We start from the raw sequence: 17,867 nt of genomic DNA, 5'->3' as shown, positions 1-17,867 counted from the left end.
ACAGAACCATAGAACAGGACCAAAACTTTAAAAATTCAAAACTAAAACTTAAAATAAGGGAAGTTGTAAATACATGGATGTTATCAATAAAATGTTGTCCTACTTTAACTACATCTTCAGTGATCATTCCCAGAAGGGACTTCTGGTTCTATCTCAGCAACTGCTTACCTGTATCTATGTTAAAATAATGCTTCTTTGTAAAGAATTTGCAAAACAATACAGAAAATTTACCTTCCAAATCAAACGGTAACAGATACTATCACTGTTCTTCCTCACAAATCCCAGCATGTTCTAACTGTTCCACAACAAAGTAGACCTGAGATAGAAAAACACAGTCTCACCTCTACTAAATATCTCCTGAAGTTTCTGGTCACTGATCAATGCATTGACAGATTCTCTTAGTGAAGGCTGTTCCTGAAGAATCTGATTTTGACTCTCTGTTCCCATCTGCCAACAACAAACTGTTTTAACATAACAGTATAGTCTTTTAAGGTAACAGAACCATTAGTTGTTAAAGGCCAGCTCTTCTTGGACTGCTCTCAGAAACTGACAAGCACAAAAAACCCCAGGAAAGTTAAGAAAAACATTGCTAAACATGCCAGGAGGAAAGAGAGACAAACTATGCACAAGCCGTTGCAGAACTGCCACTGCAGTTATCAGCTCCAATATGCCTGAGCGCTCGCTCTCATCGGAGCAGGGTCGAGCGGAGCCAGGAGGAGCCCAGCGCGAGCGCCCGGAAAGGCAGGGAAACCGTGCAAACACGCGGCAGCGAAAGGAAGACGACAAAAATCTATGTGTAACAGTATAAAAGAAAATAAAGTTATCTACGAAGCACAGCACCAAGTTAAATTCGCACTTTAACTGAACACAGTACAAATACCTGAAACAAACGTAATCCACTGGCATCAGACAGGAAACGTAAATGTCTGTCCAGAAGAAACTCGACCGGGACCACAGAGCCTAAACCCAGCTTATCTACTAGAGGAGTGAAAGTCTGTGATGAACAAAACACAAAGGTTACAAAAATGACTGAGCGCACATACAAGCCAACCACAGTTATCTCCACATGCTATGTAAGTATCACAAAGAATAAAAAGTTCAATTTCTCAACTTGCACCACCCAGTGCCTGAGTTTTAATGCCAATTATTCATTATGTCTAAGTCAATAATTCTTGAACATGTGGCATAGTACAAGAAGGAATTACAGAAAATTACCTCCACTTCATTAGAACGTAAAGCAGAACTGAACATACCTTTTGTAGTATTCATTTTTTCACAAGTAAGCACCTTCCCATGCTCAGGTTAAAAAAAAGCTTTGGTTAATGGTTAAAACTATCCTACATATTTTGGGTGTAGCCTTCTGAAAGCAGTGTTTTTATTCCTGCAAAGGTGTCAGGTGTCAGTAATTTATATGCATATTATTAAAGGTAAGCTTTCCTCGCTAGTGTTTTGTGCAAAACTGAAATTCATAACAAAAGTACTATTGATATTCAAGCTGCAAGACAAATCACTAAAAATATCCAGCAGAATCAGAACGATAACCTTATACCATAACTTGCTGATGGAAGAGGAAGTTGCCAGCCATCAGTCCTAGCAATGTGTTATCTGTCTCACACTCACACAACTTTAACACACGAGTGTTCATGACATTTTTCCCTTCACAGCTCTCATCAAGTTTGTTCACGCTCCATTCCCCTGTACACAACAGTATGAATATAAGATTTATTTTCTCAGTTTATGTAAAACTATTTCCTAAAATTTAACAGGACTAGAAGAGAGATAATGAAGGACTAATATACATTCACAAGTGATATATCTCAAAAAAAATCTCAAAAAGCCCCAAAAGCCACCAACCGGCCCCCACGCCACCCGCTCCGCAAGGCTGAGCAGCTGGCTCTCCAGACCGGCTCAGCGCCCGGGGGCAGCGCTGAGCGCCCCCGCTGCAGCGCGGGCACGGACCTGCTGGCTCCAGCAAGGCTGCAGATACGGCCTGAGTTATAGAGAAATACTCTGGGGTCTGAGTGGACCCATATTTGCCTCCAAGAGGCTCTGACAACTCATCACACAATCCGTGTGCGGACCACAGTGACGCCCCCAAATTACCCAGATACTGAGATACTTGGGAATCACCTGAAAGAAACTGATCCTGCATAAAGTTTCCCAGATGAAATTAAACTAGAGTTCACTCTTGCAGACAAGTCAGAAAAAGGAAAACTCTGCCTGCGGAAAAAATACCATACGCATAATCTCTGCTGTAAAGGCCTCGTTCTCTTCTGCCTTAAGACAAAAGCAATAAAGAAGCACCCAGAAAAAGAGGCAGTGCTGAACTTGTTGCTTTGAGCCCAAGTATCCATTTAAACACTAAATTAAAATTCAGCCAATGCACAAGGTCCTTGGCTCGAAAATACATGTCAGCATGCCTGTGCACAAAATGTGGTATTAAAAAGCAGACAGTAGGATCCCCGGCAGTCCAAGGACTGCAGGAGGAGAAAAGAAACAACAGAAGGGCAAATAAATACAAATTAGACATCATGACCACAAGGGTAGGGTTCTCACATACAATGATCCTTCCTCTTCGGAAGCTGCTAAGAGAAGGAGGAGTATACAGATATATCGCTCATCAGGGTGTCTGTGGAACGGGCATACTCAGGTATGCCAGCTAAAACTTATTTGCTTTAGTCTCAATGATGCAAAAACGATGCATCAGCCTTTACCATACAGAGTTCTAGAGAGTCCATAGTAAGACCAAAAGGCCTATTCTCACAATTCGGAAAAGCCTAACACGCTCCCAGTTCTACAACAGGGGAAAAAAGAAGAATTTTGGATGTGTACCATATTTCTTCAGAGACCCAGCAGTAAACCACATCCCGTGTCCGTGGGGTAACAGCTTATCCTTTCTGGGGCAGGAACTGGAACCACGCTGCCTCAGCTGCTTTTCCAGAGGCACTACAGTTCCCAGTTAACTCCTCTACTCACCATTTAAAAAAATCCATCTCCAAGCAATTTTTGGTACCTGCAGAACGGTACAATATCCAAGCCTTGTGTTTCACAGCTGTGTTGACGCAAATCTCTGAGGATACGAGAGCGTTTGGCCACATACTCACCAGTGCGGGCCACTGGGTCAGGGACACTCGCGTCCCCTGAAGCGTCACCGGATCATTTCGAGGTGCCCAAACCAACGATCCTTCCAGCAGCAACACTATAACTTCTTCAGCATGGACTTTCACCCAGGCGTGTTGCTTCCAGTTACAGCCGTCAAATTCCACAAAGATCTGATTAAAAAAAAATCAGAAGGCACTTCAGCTCTTTTCAGACACTGCATAGAGAAAAAATAGATTCCTACAATCCCTATGGATAAGGAGACAGCAGCTTTAGTCAGAAAAATCAGAATAAGTGTTGTAATGATAACACTGAGATCATCACATCTACATAGCTGTCAAACATTATAAAAGAAACAGGAACCAAACTCACAGCAATTACTAACCTATGAAAAATTATTTACCCCCAAACGCACACCACTGCCTCCAAATGCTATTTCCCCATACAAAACTAAAGATGTAAAAATGGTTCATCACAAAATACAGCTGACGGCACAAAGCAAGCCTCTTTCACATGGCAATTGTGCAGAGAATTTAGGCAGCCTCTGCCAGCACCGTAACCGACATTCACAGAATTAAATCCTTCCGCCAGGAAAGCTTGTGAAATCCATCCCAAATCAGAAATTTTGTGTTGACTTGTACATTACTGAACTCCCTGAACCAAATGCAAATATTTTAGATGGCATGAGATTATGCAGAAATATCTACTCGCTAGACTTTTCATGACCTTATTTACAAGTGTGACAATATAAACCAGACTACAATTCTAAATCGCTGTTCTGAGATACCATCCTTGTTTCTTCTACCACAAAGGACAAACGTTAAAGCCTTATGAAACTGCACAGTAAGAATGCCAAGAACAGGAACACGGTTACAAGTCTCATTCCATGTTCTGACAAGTAGGGCTGTTAAATTAACATGGCTGCATTCCAACCTTTCATCTACAGAACTTACGTACTACACAAACATAATCAAATATGTCAGATGAACAGCAAGAAATTCCTAGTCAGTTAAGAAACACCATAAGCTGGACAGTCAAAGCAGAGTTCTGCAGTAACTCCACGATGACCGGGGCACTGGGGTACAACGCACAGCGCTCCGCTCACCAGCGATGCCCACCGGGAGGCACGGACAGCGGCACGCTGCTCCCCCAGCCCAGCTCAGCGGGCAGGGACGGACCGAGACACCCCCGGGGGACTCCGGAACTGCACCCGCTGCTCCAGCCGCTCGCAGAGCGAGAGACTGACGCTCCCTCCAGTTCCACACGTCCCAGCAGCAGTGGCGACGGGACCCAACACCTTTTCAGTTTCAGTGGGCCTGTACCTTCCTCAATACATTGGAGCTACTTTGGCGGCAGCACGTGAGACAGAGAGGACTACCACACAAGAATAACAAAATGGCACTGTTTCTTTTTATGTACAGTATCGGTGAAGCAATCATCTTGTTGCGATTCTCTTATCGCAGAGGTTATACGAAAAAAGGCTGACGGAAAGAACTATTAGAATAATGTTGACTTTGGAATATATTCCTTTTTGCAAGATATTTAAGAATTTGATGAAAAGGAAGGGAGATTTTCTACATAACTACACAGACAGGACCCATCACTAGCACATGCCCTCAGCTGACAGGGATCTCTAAATGCAGACAAATTCAAACAAGCAACACAGTGCAGGTTACCACTCCATCCCCATCAAATCACGATAGCTGTTATTTTTCATTTATTGTCTCACACAAGACTTAAATAAGTCAATTTACCTTGTCACACATGTGAAGTAAGACTATAAGAAAATTTCTTCCAGTCTTAACCTATAAGACACCTCACATTTCTATGAATCATTATAAATTGATGATGTGGAACAGCTGTACTTCTAGCTGAAAATTTATCACGTTACTCCCCGATTTAAAAAAAGAAAAAAAAAGAAAAAAACCTACAAGAAATAGCCTGTGATGAACTTCAAGATGGGTGTTCCACATTTGTTTAACAGGTTCATCGCATATTCTGACAAATACTGTGCACCCATCACATACAAAGCAGTAGCAAAGCCCAGCAGATGTTGTGGCAGGACCCCGCTCCATCGCTGCCCAGAGCCGTGGGCCCCCGGGGGGATCCCCGCTGGCCAACATCATTCCACCTTACAAGAAGGGGATGGGGGAAGACCCAGGGAACCACAGACCGCTCAGTCTGACCGCAGTACCTGAAAAGCTACCGAAATCATGCAGGGTGCTAGAGACATTCAAAGGACAACATAATCATCAGGCACAGTCAACATGGGTTCACAGAGGAAAAATCCTGTTTAGCTAATTTAATCTCCTTCTACAATAAGACCACCCATTTGGTGGATGAAGAGAAGGGGGTGGATGTTGTTTTTTGAATTTTTCTCGGGATTTAGATACTGTCCTGCACAGAATGCTTCCAGACAAGTCGCCCAAGTGTGAGATAAGCCTGTTCACAGTGCGGTGGGTGAAGACACCTGGCTGGCGGCGTTCCTCGGGGCTCAGTCCTGGGGCCAGTGCTGTGCAACCGGTGTATCAATGATCTGGATGCAGAGGCTGAATGCACTATTAGCAAGTTTGTGATGATACCAAATTGGGAGGTGCTGCTGAATCCCTCAAGGCACGAGAGGTCTTGCAGAGGGATCTACACAGGTTGGAGTACTGGGTAATCATCAGTGGCATGAAGTGTCACAAGTCCATGTGGCAGATTCTGCACTGGGGATGGAGTAATGCCCAACACCAGTCTAAACTGGGAGAGGAGCGGCTGGGGAGCGGCCCTGCAGAACAGGACCTGGGTGCTGGTCGGCTGCAGGCACGGGAGGAGCCGGCAGCAACACCGGCACCAAGCGGGCAGACCACGTCCTGGGGACACCAAACGCGGCGTGCCTGGCCGCAGGGGGCTGTCCCGCGGCGTTCAGCGCTGGCGCAGCCTCGGCTGCAGCCCTGCGTGCAGTGCGGGCCCCACCGCTGCACAGGGATGGGAACGTCCCCCAGCGCAGCCAGAGGAGGGATCGGAGCTGGGGAAGTGCTGGAGGACAGGTCCTGCGAGGGGCTGCTGAGGGCTCTGGGCTTGTCCAGTCTGGAGAGAAGGAGGTTGAGGAGCCATTTCCTGGCTCTGCAACTCCCTGAGGGGACATGGGATCTGCTCCTGGGATGCAGGGACAGGATGCCTGCGAATGGCCAAAACTGTGCCACCGGAGCTTTAGATGTGACATGAAGGAGTGAGGAAGCACTTGTTGACCAAGAGGGTGGCCAAACCCTGGAACAGGCTTCCTGGAGAGGCGGTTGCTGCCCCGAGCCTGTCAGTGTTTAAGAGGATTTGGACAGCGTCCCTAATAACCCGCTTTACCTTTTGGTCAGCCCTGAAGTGGCCAGGTGGTTGGACGAGGTGGTCACTGTAGGTACCTGCCAACTGGACTCTTCTATTCTACCACTCACCTCAGAAAACAGAGCTTACAGAATAGTTTACCTTTCTAAAACCCCAGAGCCATTAACGGGTTCAAAAGGAGAAAAAAACCCCCTTACATTATCGTATTAAGATCATCTCTCTCCCCTTCAAAACAGAGAAGTAATTGCAAGTTTGGTTTACATGCTTTACATTCAATATTAGGTTTTATTCCATCTTTGTGAAATCAACATAAGCAATGGGGTCCTGCCAAACTTGGACTTACAGCTATTAGAAAGGTGTTACTAATTCAAAGTCCATACCTAACGGCATTTTCCTCCACACAGATACGCACGGCAGCTGCTCCAGGTCCATGCAACACCAGTGTGATATTGTCAGAATTGTCAGTAGTTTCCAACAGATCACACAGCAATAAACTGGATGAAAGCCCCAACATGAACAGCTACATTCTCAGTTTCTGTTTCCAGAATGTGTGACAGAATCACTTTGTGCACTGTGTAGGAAGCAGAAGCTGACTTGCACAGCACACTGCATGTTTGTGTATACGCCACTTTGCATTACTACAGAAAATATCTACAGCATATTTATGAACTCACGTGGAACATGCTTAGATTCTACAAGAGACAAGCACTAAAGCAAGGAAAGTGAGGACAGAGGAGACAAACTTGAGAGCGAATAAACATATTTTCTTTTGATATTTAAAGTGGTAAACAGAAATACTCCACCTGAGTTGTAAACCCCAGAGGCCTTAAGCAAAGTGGCTACATTATAACTGAGAATTTCCTGGCTTTTTCCCACCTTAACTTGAAAACGGTGCAGTTCTGAGTCAAGAGGGAACCGTGTATGCTAAAGCCCTGGCTACATGAGAATAAATTAGCTCTCAAACGTGTCGATGGCCCTACAATCCATAGAATGACACGTACCGACCGCATCTCTGCTGACCCTCCCAGTCCTGCTCGGTCAGTTTAGACTGACCAGAACAGCAGCGGCTGTGTTAATACCATTACTTTTAAAAGTGCTGCTGCTTATGGCAACCAGACCTGCAATTAGTGCAGATTAGAATGTCTATATCACATTAAGAAAATTATGCTGCTTAGAAAAAAATGCACGTGCAGAATTTCCCAAGTTCTGCTATGGGGAAAAATGCCTTCCCTAAGCATTTCTAATTGCAAACAATAAACATTTTGGTGTTTTGTTTGTTTTTAAATCTACCAGACCTTTTTTTCCCCCCAATATAAAAGAAGGATGGTGCATACACACCTGTTACTCTTTCCTTCTCCGTCCCCATTTTTTTGCCTGTCCCAACAAAAAGTGCCACTAGAAAGCAGAGTGGTTGCTCTGCTTTCTCTGATACACAAAGACAGCCTGAACCATTCTTTTCCAGAAGACACATTCATGTCCAGCTACTACCCTCACTTTCAGGCCTTAATACGTCATAAAGAACTATCGTCTGGTTCAAACGCAACTTCCCCATAAGTTTTCCAACATCAGTTCCACTATAAAAGCAGCAACAATAGGAAGACCATAGGGCAGATAAGACAGATATATTGGTTGTTTTCATCGCATGGCACACAGGCTCTAAACACGATTTATAAGAGAAAAAATACTGCAGTTTATTGCATTAGAAATTGCACCATGGTCTAATGTAGATGCCATCTGTTAGAAACAAAATCTTTACCTTTTATAGTTTTATATTTTATAAAAAGCAGAAGATGGCAAATAATCGAAATTCAAAAATATCCCTTAAAATGGTCTTAAATTTTACCTAGTTTGGAAAGGAAGGATGGTCCATCAGTTGCTAGAGAGCAGCCAGAGGCCCAGGTTCAACTCCCTGCTTCCTCAGAGGCTTCCTGCATGACCTTGGCCAAGCCACTTAGTCTCACTGGCTGAGCTTCCCCATCTGCAAATTGGAATAATAGTACTTATGCCCAGAAAACAGGCACTGGTAGGAATCTGTTGCAGACTACCAAGTAAAACTGGGTAACAAGTCAGTCCATGACCTCTTACGCATGATGTAGAAAGAACTACATTGTCAACACGGGGGAGAAGAAAAAAGGGAAGGTAGATAGTGAGACTTCAACTTGGGAGACACATTGGAGATCTCATGCAGCTAGTAGCACCAGGAAATGAGATTAAAAAACTAAACTACGGTAGTTTTCTAATGCAATCAAAGTATTGTTTTGGAATCTGTTATGTAAGACAAAGATGATGTCACACTGATGCTTAAAAACCTTTAGCTTCCAATATAGTAACTAGGCTTCAAAATATTTCTTACAAGGAAAGGCAAAAACCCCAACCTGAAATCCCACTGCTCGCCCCGGACTGCTCAGGGTGTGCATGTATGGAACACGTGGCCCAGAAACTAAGCACACACAAGCAACTGGTGATTTCCCGCAGTCTTCCTCCATGCTGTTTGCTGAAGGGTCCAGGGAAGCATCACGCACAGGAGACAGGAGGGAAAACTACGTTTTTATAGCAGCTAGCTACTATATTGACTTAATTAGAACATCAGACCAAACGCTTCCGCTGAAGTCTTCATCAATACGTTTTTTCTTACACATGAAGGAAAGCAACACAAACGGAGCTGCTGTCTCTCTCACATGCTGCACGGCTGTTTTGCACTTTATCTGATAAGACTCAGGACAACTGTCAGGCAGCTGAACGCTTCCAGATCCGAGCTGATCCGGAGATCTCCGGTTAGCGCCAAACCAGAAAATGACTGTGCCAGGTACCTCTCTTGGATAACAAGCACTACCCAAGCCACATCTGGGACCAGCAGTAGCCTCCCAGCGCTGCAGCTGCATGGCCAGCACAAGCCAGTGACGCCAACCGACTCCGCCCCGCAGAGCCGGGCACCTCCCAGCCCCGCACCCGAAATCCGTCCAGTAATCACGCTGCCAAAGACATTAACCACCGTGCTTTTTAAGAGGAACTTTATTTCAGAAAATGTTTGCATTCCTACCGAAACCTCCAGCCCCTTCTGTACACCACGAACTGAATCTCAACTCCCCAGGCCTGTCCTCAAAAAGTGACACCTTTTTTCCTCAATTTATACTACAAGTAACAGTTTTGAATGTTCCCTGCTATTAGTAACTTGAAATACTTGAGCTATTGGAAAGTGTGAGTTTCACACATACATATTTTTGTCAAAGCAAGGTGAAAATTATTAGTTTTAACATTGAAAGTAGAATTATTATTGCAACATAATTAACAATGTCACTGGTAAAGCTGGCATAAAAAAGAAATCAAGTTTCTTTAGCCACATTCCTGGCCTCGAGCGTAACGGTTCCTTACGCAGACCAGGGAAGAACCTGAGAAGCTTTTGGAGTTTTTACCATCATAGCCCCTTAAAATTTGCTGTTCTAATTGCTAATTCTGGCTGGCCTCACACCCATTCCTTTCCTTTCCAAGTTCGGCACCTTCCTTAAAAAACCCATCAGTGATAAAACTAGCAGTGTATCTCATTTTTCCCCAGTTTCACAGATTAAACTGGACAAAGTAAAAACTTTATTTTAGGTTACTACATGATAGACCACATGACTATAGTTAAAATAAATCCAATCTCAAAGAAAAGCTTAAACATGGAGCTTAACGCCACATTCTCAACAATCTGAAAATAAGAAACCAAAGTTATTCATCTTAAGTAGAAAATCATAACATTCTTTAGAAGAACGTCTAAGAAACTATCAGCCCCTCTCCAAAACCACCCACCTCAATGTCATTTAGGATACTAAGCAACCCAAACAAATGAAATTAATCTCTGAATACAGTTATTAATGTCAAAATGGACAAGGTGGACATGGACAAAACCATGGCTTTTGGAGGAAATTCAGGAAGATGGCAAAAGGTCTGCAATGCACACGAAAACCGCAAGGAAAACCTGACTCCACAAACCCTTCCCATTTGTCTCTGCGTTCTGGGAACGCGCATCGGCATCCAGCGCGCGAGCTGTGGAACGGGGACCCGAGCCTGGCACCGCGGCAGCGGCTGCCGCGGGAGCGCAGGGCAGCTCACCAACGGTAACCAGACACCAGCGCTGACACCTTCCAGCTCCAGACAAACCTGCAGTAAGGACGGTTTCAAAATAAAACAAACTACAGAAGAAAAGAAATCTGCCACTGACTGAAATGCTGGGTGCCTTGATTAGACAGAGCATCTAACCGAGAAGAGGCAGCACAAGCGATCAGCTGCGGACACCAGCGGCGCCGAGGGAAAGCACGCGGCTTCGCGCAGGTACCAGTCACAGCACAGCGGCCCCAGGACAACAACTACGTGGGGGTAAAACCGAGTTTGGGTTTGGTTAGAACTGGAAGCATTAAGACTACTGAGAGAGCGCTCTAACACTGCAGAGAGAGGTTACTGTACGAGCAAATGTATTTTATGACCACATTACAAAGCTATTTAGCAACCAAACATAAACGTGATATACAAACTTTCACTAAACTGGCTGAATGTCTTGGAAAGACATTTCTTCTAATGTTTCTATAAGAACATGATGTGGCTAAATAGAAATATTTTTGAAGCCACCAATGATCAACTAATGATCAAGGAATTCACTGAAGCACGGAATAAGATCAGCACACAGAAAACAGCTACTCGGCACGCAGAACTTGCCCAAGGAACATGCATACACACATCACCTGCAGGAGATGGTTTTCCTGCAGAAACAAACACACGCACACACACACTAACGCTTTGTACCTCAAGAAGTTAAAACTACAAACCAGATGTCTTGATGCAGCTTCTCAGTTAAAACACCGGCCTACTCTTTTCACCCAAAATGTTTATGAAGTGGACTGCCAAAGCAGAGAGACGTAACGCAGTAATAACTCCAGACAAAACCCCAAAATAACTTTGTCATAACCACTTGCATTTCGAGTAGAAGTTGCTCCATATTCACAAGTCCCTGTATCTTCACCTCCTACAAAACTATCAGTCTTCTATTTGGAACCTGACAGAAAAGGTATGTGAATGCAGTATGTGACTGCGTACGTTGCGCAGGAGCCCCTGCACCAGGCAGGGCCCTGACCTCGCACAGGCATACAAACAAAGGGACCTTTCAGACTCCTGTATTTCCACTGACACCTCCCCTGAACACTGAGAAAACATCTCACTGTGGACACTACAGAAACCTGCATTTCTGCAACCATGTCAACGACAAAAGGGACTCACAGCTGCCAACCTGTGGCTCAAAACCCGTACCAGCTTCAGTGCTGAACTACTGCCCTTACCAGCGCGTGGTTCAAGCTTTGGGTTTTGTTTGGAGCGTGACACATGCACCCGCCTTAGAGAAAAACATACCAACAAATGTGTCAAGACAGGAACCTAAATTATTATTACACCTACTAGTATTCAACTTTCTAAATTTTACTCTATTTGCACAGCTGTTACTGAGTCTACTGCTTTCTGTAGCCATACCTACAAATTCAGCTAAATGAACTGATTATATACTCACCAAACAGACCATAAAGCATATGGTTTCTACATTCCCAGCTTATGGCACTTTATTCGGTAAAAAGCAAGCCATGTACATACCATGTCAACACTGTGCACCCAAGGAAAAAAAAAGCCAAAGGAAAAAATACACTATGTTTTGACAACGACAGGAAAAAATCTGAGGTCTTGCCAAAGTACACTTTGTTTTTCTAGCCTCTTCTCCGCGTTTGTGCTGTTACACTTCAACACTACAAAACAACATTCAAAAACGTCAAAACAAATAATCAAGGAGGTTCCTGCAGACAAACTTTGCGCAGCATCTTTCACCTTTCACTTGTAAAAGCTGGATCTGAATACTTCTATGAATCCAACATGCAAGAATGCTACAAGTTTTCATACTGTTTATCGGTATAAATAAAACTTGCAGAGGCTACTACCACTAAGTGGAAAGAAAATGGGTTAAGTCTAGTAAGAGATTTCTTGAATACACATTTTAAGCAGCAAGCCTATCTGAGCAGGAATTTTCCAAAGTCAGATAACCATGGTTCACTAAATCCAAACCAGGGAATCTGAAATCTTTGATTCTGCTGCATCAGACACCAGGCAGGAGCAGCCGCAGCTTCAACTCCCTTTTCCTCTTTCCACTTCTGTTGCAGTTTCGGAGCCCAGAACCGCCCGGCTGGCCCCAGGGCCCCTCACCCACGCTGCAGTCTCCGGGCGGGAAGACGCTCTCTTCCAACGTGACCCACTTCGAAAAACTACTTGAAATGCCCTGTTATTTATGGTTAACTCAAACAGTTCTTATACTTGCAAGGTAAATTAAGCCTATTCCACAATTCAGGCAGTTTCTAAATAATTTCTAAATATCAGCTTTATTCAATAAAATCCCTTATGAATAGGATACTTCAGATGACTATGTTTTCGTTGAGCTGTGCAATCTACATATCACCTACAAGTGAAAATGTCTTCAGAACACATTCAGTTATATGTGCAGATTGCTGTAGGAAATACATAAAAACTCAGATACAGAAAACCTGTGTGAGACGTAATTTAGTATCCATAAAGAAGGAAAGAAAATAAACCCAAACATGATCTCCTCCTCTACCATCTACTGTAAAAAGCGTATGTGGTTTATTCCACACCAAAACACCCAGTGTCCCAGGGCTCCAGACTCTGTGGGCTTTGTGCAGCTTGTCTGTGCATTAAAACACTCATCTCACACACGTTTTATTCCACTTAAGCAAAAGCAGCACTGCCTCACATGCGACAGGTTGAGCTATTTCGCCATTGACATGTAACGTACTCTTTCACAATTTTAGGACAATACCAAGATAAAGCCTGACAAGTCTTTTATGATTCTGTCCTAACAGACATTTTGAGAAAAAGGGCAAGATGTGTTTCTCGTCAGAAGAGGTAAAGCTCTTTTATAATAGCAGCACAGATTTTCCTCAGGATTTCTCCTGGTGTTCTGAAGATGGCACAGCTGGGACTGACCGCTATATACAGTTTTTATGGACTAACCATAATTAAAGTATTCCAGGTTTTCTCAAAGAAAGAATATTTAAGTGCTACTCTCCATAACCATACAGGGAAAAATAGCAAAAGGCTTCACCACACCAGAACAAGTAATAGTTCCCCAAAATTCCAATATTAAAACACCACCACCCCCCCCCTCAAAAAAAAAAAAAAAAAAGCTATTTCAGCTGCTTTCTTAAGTTCTGTACTTCTTGTCTACTCCTGAGTCTTCTGACTCAGAAAGGTGCAGAAGATAATCGACTGCAGTTTTGTATTTCTAAAAGCCCAACATCAGACTACGGGCCAGTAAGTGGAACTGTCCTTACAGGACATCACGAGACAGCACAGGCTTAAGGAGCCCAGAGGGTAGAACAGATTTCTTCTTTTCTAGCCTTTTTCAGGCCTAGTTCACGCTATTACTTCACCTTGGATTAGTATTTCCTAAACTGTGGTTGACTGGTACCAACTTGTCATTTTCTTCTAGCAGAATGAGTTTTAAAAGATGACATATTTCTCTGATAGTTATCACTGTTACAGTATTCATTATGCGTGGAAGGTTCCATGACAACACTAAATATTCCACACGACGGAACCCTGAAAAATCTGCCTTAAGTATTTTACACAGTTCACATTTAAGAGTTCTTGTATAGATTTGGAGAATATACTGTTTCGAGACAGCTGCATCACTGAGGCTGTGCTAAGCGAAAGGTTATTGACAAAAGGAACTGGGGTGAGAACTGCAGGGCTGAACGAAAGGAAGGAATTCACACTCCGGAGAAATCCTATTCTTCCCACGCTACCAAGCACAGACGTTGATTTTTACATTGTTAGGGTTGTATGGCTGGACAGCAGCGACTAACCAGGAAATAAGGGACTACCTTTCACTGGACAGAGATCCACAAACAAACAAACACACACTTCACCAGTCCTGGCACCAAAACAGTAATAAGATCAGGTGCACACCAAAAGTTCAGTACATCATACGCATGTTTGAGATGGATGATTCCACAATGCAAGAATACTGATGATACATATGGCAAACACGGTCTTCCCCAAGGGCAGCTCTCCAGACCACATTTTAGGCAGCCCCAAGACATTTTCATGTTTCTGACAGAGTCTCAAAAATTTGCTCCGTTTTCCTTTTGAAGATCCCCTTTCTGCATGTTTTTTCTTCCTCCTCAAATAAATAAAGGAGCAGTTGGAGTGCATCACCGCAGCTCTCAACCACAGACACAGGGCGCGAGGGCACCGGGGCGGGCAGAGCCCTGCTCGCTGAGGCCCTGCTGCAGCTCTGAAACAAGGCCAGCGGACGCAGCATCGCCGTGGGGAGTCAAGGGAACTGCAAAGAAGCCCAAGGAACTTATCATGACAGCAGCAAATTTTTAAAAAGCCAGTCATAGAGAGAACTAACAAAACTCTTCAGACAGAAGCCCACTCCCCCTACCATGGGTCATTTTAACAGCACAGCTCCCAGGAGCGAGCGCTCGGTCCCCACGGTGCCGCCCCCAGCGGGAACCTGCAGGACCGGCACAGACACCGTGCGAGCCCCGCTGAGATCCGCAGCCCAGCGCCCCGACGGGCTGCACTAGACAAGCGCTAAAGGGTGTTTGAACACACTACATAGACAAGCGCCAAACAAACGCTAAAGGGTGTGTGAACACACTACACAGCGCACAAATACCCACAACTGAAAACAAAACCCAGGACGGAGCTAAATCAATAATCTCCACTCAGAACTACACCCCAAGCAAGGGGCTCCACCTGGGCTGACCGAAAACACCTAACGCCCTCCGGGGAAACAACCGCCCGGCAGCCGCGCCCGGCCCCGCCGCGCCCGGCCCGCGCCTCCGCCCGCCGCCGCGGGGCCGCGGCCCGCCCGCCCCCGCCAGCCCGGGGCGCGGCGCGGCGGGAGCGCCCAGGCCGCCAGCAGGCGCCGCCGCGTCCCGCCCGGGGAGGCGGCGCCCCGGGCCCCGGCCTCGCCCCGCAGCCCCGCCGGCCGCCCGAGGCCGCGGCCCACGCGGGCAGCCCGGCCCGCGGCCCCCGCCGCCCCGGCCCCGCCCCCGCCGCCGGGCGCTCACCGCCAGGTCCTGGGGCACGGCCCCGCTCATGGCCCGCACCGTGCCGCTCCGCCAGGCCCGGGACGGCAGCGCGGGCCCCGGCTCCGGCCCCGCCGCTTCTCCCTCGCCCGGCCCCGCCGCCAGCAGCAGCAGGAGCCGCTTCCCCACGGGGGAGGCCGCCGCGTCCGCCATCCCCGATGGGCACGAGTCTCCGCCGCCGCCGGCCCGAGCGTCCGACCGCCGCCCCGACACACCGAGCGAGCGGCCGCCCCGCGCTGGGCCCCGAGCGCCGCCCCCCCGTCCCGGCATGCACCGCGCCCGCGGGCCCCCGCTCCCGGCATGCACCGCGCCCGCGGGCCCCCGCTCCCGGCATGCACCTCGCCCGCAGGCTCCCCCGCTCCCGGCATGCACCTCGCCCGCAGGCTCCCCCGCTCCCGGCATGCACCTCGCCCGCAGGCTCCCCCGCTCCCGGCATGCACCGCGCCCGCGGGCCCCCATTCCTCTGCCCCACAAGGCCCCGCGCCGCCGCGGGTCGGGCCTGCGGGCGGGAGCGACGGCCCCGGCCCAGGCCCCGGCAGAGGCCCCGGTCCCGGCACAGGCCCCGGTAGAGGCCCCGGCCCCGGCCCGAGCTCGCGGCCGCCGCGCAAGGGAAGCGGAGCGGTCGCGCAGCCCAGCGGCCGGCGGGGCCCGGGCCCGGCCAGCGCGGAGCAGCCGCGGCCGGCGGCCTTTGCTCGCAGCGCTGCCAGCGGCGCCGCGCTCGGTCTGGACGTGTCCCAGGAACGAAGGCGGCTCAGGCGGAACCGCGAGGTGAACGCGCACGAAACCCAGCCCGGCCCGGGACCCGCGGGGCCGCTCCGGGCGCCCCGGACGCCGCGGGAAGCGCCGCAGCCGCAGCCGGGGTCCTGAAGAGGCGGCTGTAGGTGCAAATCGTTGTGTTAATAGGGTGCGGCTGTCACAATCCGTGATACATGTGAACCGTTACCGGGAGAACAGTGAGATTCGCTGAACCTCTTCAGTATAGCGGGGCAGCAAACAAACACGGGGGGACCCCAGACTGTCAGGGAGCGACGCGCGGCTTTGCGGCGGTTCTGCTCACACGGCGCCCGGCGACGCCAGAGACCGCGGGGGAGCGGCCGCCAGAGCCCCGAGCGGCCCCACGTGCTGCCCCGGCCAGGGGAGTCGCGTTGGACCGAATTGGCCCCGCAAAGGCGAGTTCCTTGCTTTCGCTTCCCCTTCTTTCCAAAGATGGCTCCGTGTTTCAGCTCCGTGTTTCAGCTCCGTGCCCGCCCGGCCGCAGGGCTGCAGTTGGCTGTGCTGGAGGCGGGCGAAGCGCTGCCCAGCGCCGGGCGGTAAACGCGCCTGCCCTCTGAAGTGCATTTCATCCTCTCGTCCCACTGCCTGTGCTCTTTGAGGTGTGATTTTAGTCCTGATGTGGCACACAGATAAAATACTGAACAGATTCTAAGACACATTATTATATCAATAAAAGGTTCAAGACAGTTTTTTGGAAGCGTGGTCTATATTTTGGTATTTAAAACAACTATGTATAATAGAACTTAAGAACAAACAGGGACATCAGAACTCTGCGCTAACCTGTGCTGTACAGTGTCTGCGTTTTTATTTACTACATGCCACCAGCTTTACCAGCCAACTGCCCCTCTTGTATTTGTATTCGAAAAACGTACAGGAGCCAATACATACATGAGACAGAACCGACGGCAGCAGAGCCGTGGTGCCTTGTGTCTGAGTGACTGGTAGATCCAAGGTCAGTACTACATTCTTTGAAGACCAGGCTTTGCCCTCAATGTCTTAAGTTCCTTCACTGAAACAGTGAGATCGTCAGCTACACGTCAGAAATAAGACCACCACATAAAAGATTCCCTTCTCATTCCACCAGCTCCGAGACTGAACTTGCCATGACGGAGCAGACCAGCATTTCCCATATCCCATCTCCTGAGGGTGGTGCTGGATACTGCAAAGGTGCACAGCACCAGCTAGACAAATAGTGATATAATCCACCAGGAACAGGAAGGGATTTCTTGACCTTCATTGATGATTGACACAGGGAGCATAGGCTGTAAACCAGAAATTAACTTTCATTTATGAAACACCTAACCGCCTTTCTATGCTAATTTTGCTGCACCAACTTCCATGTCAGAAAAATGAGCGTTGGGGGCTGATTTTCTGTATGTATTTCACATACTATTTTACTGTAAAACGCTGAAGACAGCTACTGCTGTTTACACAGGTATATTTAAACTACACACAGGCTGCAAAACAAGCTACCGTGATGTGAGAAGTCACGTAAGTGAACAGCAGGCTACGTCCAAAGCTGTCCCTTACCCACTCAGACGCTGCTGC

The 17,867-nt window shown here is 47.4% G+C and overlaps 1 protein-coding gene and 1 long non-coding RNA gene across 6 annotated transcripts in view; one reads left to right on the top strand and one right to left on the bottom strand.

The window, feature by feature from the left end:
* The window catches only part of KDM3B (lysine demethylase 3B), a 52,868-nt gene extending 37,074 nt beyond the window's left edge, over positions 1–15,794 (bottom strand). For all 5 annotated transcript variants that reach the window (XR_013922809.1, XM_080352955.1, XM_080352957.1 and 2 more), the window contains exons 1-4: positions 15,528–15,794; positions 3,105–3,272; positions 881–994; positions 342–447 (exon numbers count right to left, since the gene is read on the bottom strand). Coding sequence is in view for 4 of the 5 variants with exons in the window: in XM_080352955.1 (XP_080209081.1) it covers positions 342–447; positions 881–994; positions 3,105–3,272; positions 15,528–15,698 (559 nt within the window). In the remaining variant the exon portion in view is untranslated. The remainder of the gene's footprint in view (positions 1–341; positions 448–880; positions 995–3,104; positions 3,273–15,527) is intronic.
* A 148-nt stretch (positions 15,795–15,942) lies between these two features.
* LOC308045994 lies at positions 15,943–17,016 on the top strand. The gene is made up of 2 exons (XR_013922841.1): positions 15,943–16,313; positions 16,449–17,016. It is a non-coding gene; the product is annotated as an uncharacterized lncRNA (long non-coding RNA).
* Positions 17,017–17,867: the final 851 nt, after the last annotated feature.

The sequence above is a fragment of the Nesoenas mayeri genome, assembly GCF_963082525.1.
Source record: "Nesoenas mayeri genome assembly, chromosome: 14".
Taxonomy (NCBI): domain Eukaryota; kingdom Metazoa; phylum Chordata; class Aves; order Columbiformes; family Columbidae; genus Nesoenas; species Nesoenas mayeri.
The sequence above is the reverse complement of the archived record's forward strand: the minus strand, read 5'-3'. Positions and strand labels throughout refer to the sequence as shown.